The sequence below is a fragment of the Sinocyclocheilus anshuiensis genome, unplaced genomic scaffold (assembly GCF_001515605.1).
Source record: "Sinocyclocheilus anshuiensis isolate Anshui unplaced genomic scaffold, SAMN03320099.WGS_v1.1 scaffold457, whole genome shotgun sequence".
Taxonomy (NCBI): domain Eukaryota; kingdom Metazoa; phylum Chordata; class Actinopteri; order Cypriniformes; family Cyprinidae; genus Sinocyclocheilus; species Sinocyclocheilus anshuiensis.
In genome coordinates, this window is record NW_015537939.1 from 2,454,766 (window position 1) to 2,465,501 (window position 10,736).

At 35.0% G+C, this 10,736-nt stretch overlaps 2 protein-coding genes across 2 annotated transcripts in view; both read right to left on the bottom strand.

The window, feature by feature from the left end:
- LOC107662085 (bile salt-activated lipase-like) overlaps positions 1-3,559 on the bottom strand; it is an 8,952-nt gene extending 5,393 nt beyond the window's left edge. The window contains exons 1-4 of the mRNA XM_016451968.1: positions 3,463-3,559; positions 2,407-2,554; positions 2,183-2,302; positions 1,702-1,899 (exon numbers count right to left, since the gene is read on the bottom strand). Coding sequence (XP_016307454.1) covers positions 1,702-1,899; positions 2,183-2,302; positions 2,407-2,554; positions 3,463-3,531 — 535 coding nt within the window. The 5' untranslated portion in view covers positions 3,532-3,559. The remainder of the gene's footprint in view (positions 1-1,701; positions 1,900-2,182; positions 2,303-2,406; positions 2,555-3,462) is intronic.
- A 720-nt stretch (positions 3,560-4,279) lies between these two features.
- On the bottom strand, positions 4,280-10,717 carry gtf3c5 (general transcription factor IIIC, polypeptide 5). The gene is made up of 11 exons (XM_016451980.1): positions 10,415-10,717; positions 9,416-9,614; positions 8,648-8,846; positions 8,344-8,542; positions 7,999-8,103; positions 6,327-6,441; positions 6,083-6,163; positions 5,050-5,138; positions 4,867-4,949; positions 4,630-4,772; positions 4,280-4,539 (listed from the first exon to the last, which is right to left on the bottom strand). The coding sequence occupies exons 1-11, from the start codon at positions 10,619-10,621 to the stop codon at positions 4,391-4,393; spliced, it is 1,569 nt and encodes a 522-aa protein (XP_016307466.1). The 5' UTR covers positions 10,622-10,717; the 3' UTR covers positions 4,280-4,390.
- Positions 10,718-10,736: the final 19 nt, after the last annotated feature.

The window sequence follows — 10,736 nt, forward strand, 5'->3', positions numbered from 1 at the left end:
CAATCGTATGTTTAATGTCTTCATGTTTCCAAACGTTTCTGTTTTTCTGTGAAAACAACTGTTTTCATACAGCGATAGCTGGACGCTTTTGTCCATATTAGGAATTTCCTGGTACGACTTTCTGCGCGAGAGCGCCCTCCGGCTTCGAGTATGAATGAAACATACACTGCACAGAGTGTTTAGCGCTCCCCGATGTTCATCTCGCCTTATTCTGGGTCCAAATAAAACATCAGATCATGCACAGACTATCCTGTCTCTTTGAATTTAAATCTATATTTATTCACACCGGCTCTTGAAAACCTCTATGCGAACAAACTTGCCCGAAAAAGTGCGGGGGACAAATTTACGTGATATTAAAAGTGAGGGGGACACGTCCCCCGCGTAATTACGCCCCTGGAATACAGCTGGGTCCAAAAGTTTGAGCTTCTATCCAGCTAACAGGGAACATTCTCAGAACTTCAGCTAACATTCTGGCAAGGTTCTCTCAAAGTTCTTCCAGTAATGTTAATTCTTTCAAAACATTCATTCAAAGTCATCTGATCTTTAATCATGTTCTCAAAATGTTAGCACAAATCATAATTTATAGATTCTTAAATGCTAATAAAGCAATAAGCCCCAAGAAGCCGTGGTTTACAGTGAATTTATAACAGCTAAGGGGCGTTGTTAGGGGCTCCGCTTCGCAACGTGCCTAAAACCCCCTTAGCTGTTATAAATTCACTGTAAACCACGGCTTCACGGGGCTTATTGCTTTTATAAAACGGTTATTCCATATAGCAAGGTTTCACAAAATAAAACAGAGCAAATAAAGTGTAATGATATTAATAAAAACATTATTCTTCCACCAATCAATGTAGTTCCTTAGAATCAGTTGTAGTCCGAGCAACAGACAAACGTAAACAAAGGTGTATGTTTGTAGAGTAATTTACAACAGCTTCGAACGCGGCTCAGCCAATCAGAATCAAGGACCGGAACTATCCATTTTATAAATGGTTTTAAACTTGTTTCAGAATCTTCAGAAAACTTTAAAAAGTAATGTTCCCATGATGTTTGCAAAATGCTAAAATGGAATGCTCCCTTAACGTCCATCAAGATTTTTGTTTTAACATGAAAAAAACTGGATATTTTGAACATTCAGAGAACATTTTTATAATTAAATGGTAAGGTTAGCTTGTGTGATGGAATTAATATGAGGCAGGAGAAAAACTTTCAGTGCTTTTGTTAAGATTTTCCGTAAAATGCAATAACTGAAAAATTAGATTGAAATATAATTTTTCCTCCAATGTTTCTGCGTTCTCTAGCAAAACTATTGTGCTCCCCTGAGAAACTTAAGCTATATTATCAACAACGTGAGGTCGTATTTATTTTTCAACGTGCAAAAATTTCAGACGAAACATTCGGACTCAGTGTGCAGAGACCTTAAGAGTGAATTAAAACATTTAAACTGTGTTCGCGCGCATAATGTTTGAGTTCTTTGTGAGCCAACGCAAAGTTTCTGCTGGAAATGTAATAGTTTTTAAGAATAAGAGTGAATTAAAATGTTTCTTAGGGAACACAAAAGCATTAAAATAAAAATTTTCCCCCTTCATCTCATACTTTTCCCCAGTGTTATGTCTGCTTAGGGGCTGCGTATTTTTTCCCTCCTGTGAAGTATTATATTTGTAGGACTCTAATTCAAATGAAACCTTCTACACAGTTTCTTACCAGGTGCGTCCGCATCTCCGCTGCTGAGGAATCCCAGGGATCCGACACGGTAGTTGAATGTCACCACGATGACATTTCCTCTGTCTGCGATCTCCTGTCCGTCGTACAGGTAGTTGTCCAAGAAGTTTGCACCCTGACCACCACCAAGCAGGAAGCCACCACCATAGATGAACACCATAACAGGCAGATTTGTAGACACTGCAAAGGAGAAGGTGTCAAGCCACACAGGGTAATATTTGTAAATAATTTAGGGCTAGTTCACCCATCAAACTCCAAAATTCTCCCATCAAACACAACACTGTCGAACAACATTGGACCCAATTAACTTTAACTGTATGGACAAAAATGTTCTTTTTTGTTCCTCAGAAGTTTGGAATGGCATAAGAGTGAGTAAATAATGACAGGATTGTGATTTTCGAGTGAACTATCCCTTTAACTTACTTTTAGTGTTGTCTTGTGATTTAGAACAAATTTGGATTACCAGTGTTGCCCTGAGGAATCCAGATGTTCAGGTAGAGACAGTCTTCACTGCCCACGACATCAGTAGCGAGAAGATTGAGCTGCATGCACCTCATTCTGTAGTCGGTGGCTTTCAGAACACCTGTGCAGGTAGAGTCAGCAGCAGTGCACTGTCAATGCACTAAAATACACGTATTTTAGACCCTAGTTGTGCCTGAAAACATCTAAACAGACAGGTGTACTCACCGTCCCAGCCTGGGTGAGGAACGGGCTTCTCTAATCTGCCAGGTGGAGCGGCGAAGGGGATTCCCTTGAACACGTCCATATAGCGGAAGAGTCCAACACTGTGACTCTTTCCCTGTACCATCCCTCCCTCAGTGTACACAGATCCCAACTGCAACACGTTCACGGTTCATTTTTGGTAGAAATTGCATTACAGCATATTTAGCATTCTAGCCATGTTCTGCAACTGCTTTCATCTGTACTGCTTTTTGGTACTCGACTAAAAATGATGGCGTGTAAAATAAGACCAAGTTACCAAGTTAAAATAAATAGACATTTCAACATTTTTTCAATTCTTACATTCTACAAAACTGTTGAGCTCATTCACAAAATGTTTACGTTCCCATGAGAAACTTTATATTTGGTCACAAGGTGAATTAATGCAAAGTTGCGCAAAATTGTGAGTGAATGCAAACATTTTGCAAGCGGAGGCAGTGTTTCTCAGAATAATGCAAAATCCCCCATTATCATGTCTTAAGTGCCCTGTATTAAAAGTATAATACGTCATAATAACATCTCTAATACATAAACGTAATGAACTGTTAAGCATAATTTATATGTTATGCATTTACTTTGAACTGTTAAGCATAATATAACAAAGTGACATACAGTATTATTAATTATAAAAATGTATATAAAAATTGTAAAGATATATATTATAAATATAGGAAATACAATTGATAAAAGATTTATATCACAAACAAAAAACATTATCTAAAAGCCATTCTGTAATTACAATTTCCCAGTCACATTTTTAGGTAAAAATATGCAAAATACGCTTTAGGCTTTGGCTACATTACTTTTCAGTGACTGATATTTTACACCAATTCATAATATGTTTATTATTGTACTGCATAGGATAAAAAGTCAGATTTTTAAAAGGCATGGATATGGAGTCTTTCCATCCCAAAGTCTTGCATAATTGACTATGAAACTTAAATACAACGTTTTTTTCCCTCAACAAATACACATCCAAGTGGTTAGTAAAATCAATTTGAATGAATGCATATCATGACTTACAGAAGCTGCATTTGCTGTGCCCAGGATGAGGGCAACAGAGATGAAAACTCCCAGCATCGCCATCATCATCAGACAGCTGCTGCAATTGTGACATTGAAGGGAGTTCTGCTGCTTTTATAAACAGGCCAAATCATATCTCTTTTTCAAGGTGCGCCAAAGCCGTATCTTTAAAGTACACAGTCCCTGTATTAATGTATTAACTGGACAACGTGTGCAGTTGTGTTAAACTCTCATGGAAAATTTGTGTGGAGTTCATTAGTAGTTTTTGTAATCTCAACAACACACATTTTTCCATTACAAACACACATTTATGAATGCTAAAAATATTTGTGCCATCTTGCAGGATAATTCCACAAAGATTTTTGTTAACCAAAGAAATTAAGTCAATTTACCATCTGTTAAAGTCTTGACTACAATTAAAGTAATATTAATTGTTTATTAAAGTAAATAAATAAAATAATATAATAAGAAATAAAATAAAAGGATGATGAATAGAAAGTTCATTAGAACAGCATTTATTTGAAATAGAAATCTTTTGTAAGTCTTTGCTGACAATGTTTTTACTGATCAATTTAATGCGTCCTTGCCGAATAAAAGTGATAATTTCTTAAAAAACAACAACAAAAAATGTACTGACCCCTTTTTAACAGTAGTGAATATATAAACGCTTAAATACATAATATATACTGTATAAACACTTAGTCATAACATCTCTCTTATTACTGTATGTCGGGTGCTTTTTTTTTTTTTTTTTTTTTTTTTTTTAAGAATTTACTCACATTCAATTCATTTAAAAAAAAAAAAAACATTTATTATGCAAACAGGAAAAAACGTCAAACTAATTTCTATCAGTATACAAAGTAGCTTTTAACATGAACATTTACACAACAAATCCTTTATAAGTGCCATAGATAAAACTAAAGGCGAATTACATGTAATCTGCGATCTCAGTTTCCATTTCGTTGTCGCTCCCATCAGAGGGCTTGTACTCTTCATCATCATCATCATCTTCATCTTCCTCCTCTCCGCTGTCAACAGTTTTGGATCTAGTTCTAACAGGCTTTTGGGTGGATGAAGCTGCAACAATAAAAATGTCACAAATATATATATAACATTTTTTTTTTATATTATTTAATAAATAACTGTGCATTATTTATTGTGTTTTACCTGGCCGGTTGGCTTGGACATGTTGTTGGATCATTCCAGAGATGATATTCCTGAGCTCGTCGGCTGTATGAGGCACACACCAGCCATCTCTCTCATCACACACTTCCTCTTTCCCATCATTCTTATGGATGATATTCTTTATTCTGAAAAGAGGGGAAAAGAAGTGCTGCAAAGTCAGGAGGAGTGGGATGATGGGTCTTGTAGTGAATGAATGAATATGACAAGACAAGTTCTTACTTTTCTACATCTAGATCACACAACTGGTAGAACATCTGGCGGTATGGAGGAAGCATTCCCTCCTGGAAGATGTAGACCGAGTCCTGGAGAGAACATCCCACAAAATAGGTTTACAACTCTTCTGAGACATTAGTTGTCCCGCAAAATACACTGTGATAAAACCCTTGAAATAACTGAGAATACCTTTAGTAAGTACTTGGCAGTGGCAGGTTTGGGTCCTGAAGATGAAGCACTTTCCTGGGTGATGTCAGTCACACTAGCAGGTTGAGGGACTAAAGAAATCAAACATACGCTACCATCTTTTTGATTTTTTGCAATTAAATAGTTTCATTTATTATACAAGCATTCAACAGTTTGGGGTTAGCTTTTAAGAAATTAATTATTTTAATCATCAAGGATGCATTAAATTGATCAAAAGTGACAATAGGGACATAGTAAGAAGTGTTTCTTAAGCAGCAAATCAGCATATTAGAATGATTTCTGAAGGATCATGTGACACTGAAGACTGGAGGAATGGCTGCTGGAAATTCAGCTTTGCCATCACAGGAATAACATTTAAATATATTAAAACAGAAAACACTTGTTTTTTTCACATTATTACTGTTTTTACTGTATTTTTGATTGAATAAATGCAGGCTTTGTGAGCGTCCTTCAAAAACACTGTTTAAAGGGGTCATATGATGCTATTTTAAAAATCATTATTTTGTGTATTTGGTGTAACAGAATATGTTGACATGCTTTAATGTTCAAAAAACACATTATTTTTCAAATACTGTACATCAGTGGTCACCAACATTTTTAGGCCCAAGATCCCTGAACTCGGCCTTTATGAAAGACAAGATCTACCTATTGAAGAATTGATAGAAAAAGACATCCCAGATTGTACTTCAAATTTGAGGCCTTTTACTTAGTATTTTAATTAGTGATACACCGATCATAGCTGATTTAGAATTCAGATTTTCTTTTCTTTCTTTGGTTTTTTTTAACTAGCAAATTGGCTGATTCTGATATTTAAGCAAATGCAAATTTATTTATCATCATATGACCCCTTTAAAATCGTACTGACCCCAAAACTCTGAATGGTGAATTTCAGAAGCTAAGTCCTATTGGATTCTAAAGGTCAAAGAGTGGGCGGCAAACGTGAAAAACGAAATAAAAAAGATATAATTAACGCTTTAAGGGAACTTTGTGTGCCAGAACATTTGCATCTGTGTACCTGCCCTGTTGATAGTGGTTGGGTGGCTGTAATGATAAGCACTTCTCTTGGGTTTCACTGGCATGTCATTGACACCAAATCCTAGTGAGACAGAAAAATCACTGGAATTAGTTGTATTGTCATTTATGTTCACAGCAGATTCTGTGCACTTATGGACAGTTCTTCATAGCATTCCGGGAATGTTTGTGTCCAGGAATGAATCACATTTGGGGTTGTTATGAATGTGTTTGTGTTGATCGCTCACCATGTTTCATTCCATAGCGGATCCTGAAGTCTAGAACCTGGTAGATTTTTGCTTCAGCAGTTTTTCGAGGATCGTATCCAAACCTGACCCACAAACTCCTCCATGGCCCTGTTAACTACACACAAAAATATTAGTGCTGTCAAACGATTAATCGCATCCAAAAGTTTTTGTTTACATTATAAATGTGTGTGTACTGTGTATATTTGATATATATATAAGTTTTTCGAGGATCGTATCCAAACCTGACCCACAAACTCCTCCATGGCCCTGTTAACTACACACAAAAATATTAGTGCTGTCAAACGATTAATCGCATCCAAAAGTTTTTGTTTACATTATAAATGTGTGTGTACTGTGTATATTTGATATATATATATATATATATATATATATAAATAAATACACACACATACAGCATATATTTTGAAAATATTGACATGTATATATTTATATTCATAAAATTTATATTATATATAAATATATTTAATATATAAACATAACAAATTTTTCTGCATGCATGTGTGTGTGTTTATATATACTTAATAAATATACACAGTACATACACAAATATTATGTAAACAAAAACTTTTATTTTGGATGCGATTAATCGCGATTAATCGTTTGACAGCACTAAAAAATATATTTTAATTTAAGACTGTGAGATATCCCTTGTGCGTCCTTATGGACATTTTTTGTCTTTTCATTGTTGTTTTTGTGATCTTTTTTTTTTTTTCCGTGTTAATGCAACGAGCAGAAATTTTGTATTTTTAATAAATTCACCCTCATTTCCTTTCATAAATCTATTTTACACTAGGTAGAAAAAATAATTACACTCTGGACCTTAAGGACAAAAATGTCCCCATTGAAACGCATTCAAACTGTAATATTTAATCCCAGTGCCATTTAGGCATAAAATCACACATTCTTTGTTAATAGACTTTCATTCAATTGCCAAGGCCTCAACCTTTTTACTATTTAAATTTTTTTTTACAATGTTTCACCTTGATGGCACCATTTCCTCAGGATTTACCTATGGAGCAAATACATGTTATTACTGTTTTTCTGCTTCTGCTGAATTGTGTATTCAATTATGTAATTATGTAATTCTAATTGTGTGGGTATATTGTTGTGCATATTGGAGTATGATTTGTATGTGTGTGGTAGTTTTTTATCCACGTCAGTGAAAGTGGAAAGAAAATATAAATTATATAATATTTTTATGACTGTTTTTTTACATGGATATTTTTGTCCTCAAAGGACATAAAATTAGGACATTTAAGGACATTTAAATTGACGCACAAGGGATATACAGTATTGTATTTATAGTATATACACATATAGGTCAAGATTATAGGTCACTAATCAAATAAACTAATCTGTGAAGATTTTATGCCAACCATGGTGTTAATGGCCATCAATGAAGTCGGACGCTTTTTGGCAACATAAAAGTGTAGTTATGTAATCTACCAGCCTATATTTACCAGCCAAACCTTGACCTTTAGTCCAGACACCCTAATCTCACACCTTTGGTTGAACCAATGTTACCACAACAGGCCATACTAACAAACCTAGAAAAGCTGATAGTGCCACATAACAAGTGTTTACACCATTATGCAATAAGCTGGGATATGAGACATCATATTTAAGTTGATTAAACTTTTAATCTACTCACCATGTAGTACGCCACATACGGGAGGAGGTGCTTCATTTTCTCAGGGTGAATGTTAATGTTGGCCTTGACTGCATTGCGAGACCATATGGGCCTTTTCTTGAAAAGCTGCGGAGGCGAATTCAATTTAATCAGTATTTCCAAATAAAATAGCTTTGAAACACAGGTGGGATTAGGATAAGATAAAGACATTTTCCCATAACATTACACCATGTTTGTCCAATAGTTGCTCAAGCTGATTGTGACAGCTTTTTCGTGCTGCTTAATATTTTTGTGGAATATGAAATAGAAAGTTCAAAAGAACAGTTTTTATTTGAAATGGAAAACATGTATATCCATTTTACTAACCTGTCTGAGTTGCTGCTCTGCCTTTGCATCATTAGGATGGACACAGAACTTCTTCCAGCTGGTCACTGCAGCTTCCAGAGGTTCTGATGGTATGGTCTTGTCATCAAAGTTGACAAAAATGGCATTGTTTGGCCGGCGAGCTCGATTCGGGGCAATAAGATGATCTTTTAGGAGAACAGACTGCATTGCAGTCTCCCTGCTGTTTATTGGGAAGCCAACAAATCAAACCACCAAAACACACATACGGCTGAACTCAGAACAGCAGGTCAACTCATGTGAGAATTCAGCTCTTTCTCCAGCTTACCTGTGCAATACATCTGGACGGTAGTAATAATCCACAGCCGTGTCCAGACGAGAGAAAATAGGAGGAGGAAGGAAAAGAGGCACGGGATTGTCGTAGAATTCTTTCTTCTCGGGTTTGCGCAAAATGATCTTGTCGTACAAAGACATCTGGTTTCCATCTGGATCGTTGTGAGTCGCTAGGTACTGGAAGTCAGCCATTCCTGAAGAATCAAAGGTGAGAATGTGTGATTATTAAAGAGTCAGCCCACCAATAAATTTAAACCCTTATGTAATTCCAAATCTGAATGACTTTGTTTACAGAATTATCCATTTAAAGGGTTAGTTCACCCAAAAATGAAAATTCTGTCATACGGGTTTGAAACAACATGAGAGAGAATTTTAATTTTTGGGTGAACTAACCCTTTAAGACCCCATGAAATCAAAACTGGAGTTGCAACAGTAAAAACTGTATTCATGTAGCATATCATTAAAAAAATTAAGAAGAATATATTTTTCTGTTGTGGTACCCTGTAAAAATGATTCTTTCAAAGTTCGAAATAAAGATTATTGAAGAATGTTTTACAAAATAATAATAATATTAAAAAAGTAAATAAATAAAAATACTATTTCATGTTTAATCCATTGTGTTACTTCCTGTTTCTTTGTAATTATTTGATTACAATTTCTGAGTGAAAATGTTTTAAATCCTACACCAAAATGTAAAAATAGTAATAAAATTAGTTAAATTATTAAAAAAAAAACACTAGTAGGTGAATTAGACTATCTATACCTTGAAATTTATACGTGGTCCCAATAAGTCCCACTATCTCCATGCTGATTTGGGTTTCTGCACTGTTTCCTTTGCGGGTTCTGCGGCGCACTCTGAGCAGCAGGTTGGTGGAGGAGTAGCGGTTCCCATAAGCAGGATGGCAGAACAGATCCTTCGGCCGAAAACGGAGTTCAAGTCTTTTAGAAGAATCTGCATAGGTCTGTTCGGAAAAATCTCAGGTTAAAATCACACATATACACATGTATACATATACATTTACATTTCTGTTCAATAGTTTAAGGTCCGTGAGATTTTCTTTTAAAGAAACTATTTTTATTCAGCCAGGAAGCATTAAATTAATTCAAATTGACATTAAAGACATTCTTAACAGACATTCATATAGAAAAGATTCATATATCTCATATAAATGCTGTTCTTGTGAACTTTTTATTCATCAAAGATTGATTAAAAAAAAAGGCTTTCCATAAAAATATAAAGCTATACAACTTTTTCTCAGCATTGATAATAATACATTTGTCTTGAGTAGCAAATCAGCATTTCATAATTTGTGAAGGATCATGTGACAGTGAAGACACTGACCTTTGCCATTACAGGAATAAATCATGTTAAAACATACTCTAATAGAAAACAGCTGTTTTAAATTGCAATGATATTTCACAATATTACTGTAAATACATCTCATATATTTATTGCTATATTAGAGAGGGAAATTTTTAAAAATGCTTAAAATTGTGCATCTTAATTACATGAACTTAGAATAAAATACAATGAACAATATAAATACACCTAAACAATAAAGTTAAATTACTTAAATTACATATTCTAAAACAAGAAAGTGATTTCACAATAGCAAGAATTACTGTACAGCATAATCTGACAAACAAATATTTGACTGAACTCATCTACAAATCTACATTGTAACTGTTACATGACAACAACAGTCTAAATGAACACAGTATTTACCAGGTATCTATTTAATTGAAAGCAGAATGTAATCACCTTGGATACTCCCTCTTCGCCTCCAATGCTTTCCAGCATTGTGTCCACATTGTTGACGACTGCTGGGTATTCAACACACACTAGACTAGTGTCAGACAGGGCCAGTGTTGCTGTATTGCCTGACACAACAACTGTATCCTGGCTTTCTCCTTTGTTTCTCACATCTGTGCTTGACGAAGCCGGATTGCTTGTGATCAGAGGATCCATGCTTAAACGACTGTTGTTCTACGCCTATGCATGAGGAAAAAACATCTTCTGAATAGTGTATTTCTATGACAGAGAGCCTTGGTAAACAGCATGTACAGGAGCGAGTCCGCTTGTG

Bases quoted from the DNA above. Each gene is read 5' to 3' on its own strand.
- gtf3c5 (XM_016451980.1), bottom strand. From the start codon at position 10,621: ATGGATCCTCTGATCACAAGCAATCCGGCTTCGTCAAGCACAGATGTG. The intron at 8,104-8,343 runs GTTAGTAAAATG...TCGCCTCCGCAG, and splicing joins CAGAGCAGCAACTCAGACAG to CTTTTCAAGAAAAGGCCCAT. The intron at 4,950-5,049 runs GTATTCTCAGTT...TGTTCTCTCCAG, and splicing joins CTGCCAAGTACTTACTAAAG to GACTCGGTCTACATCTTCCA.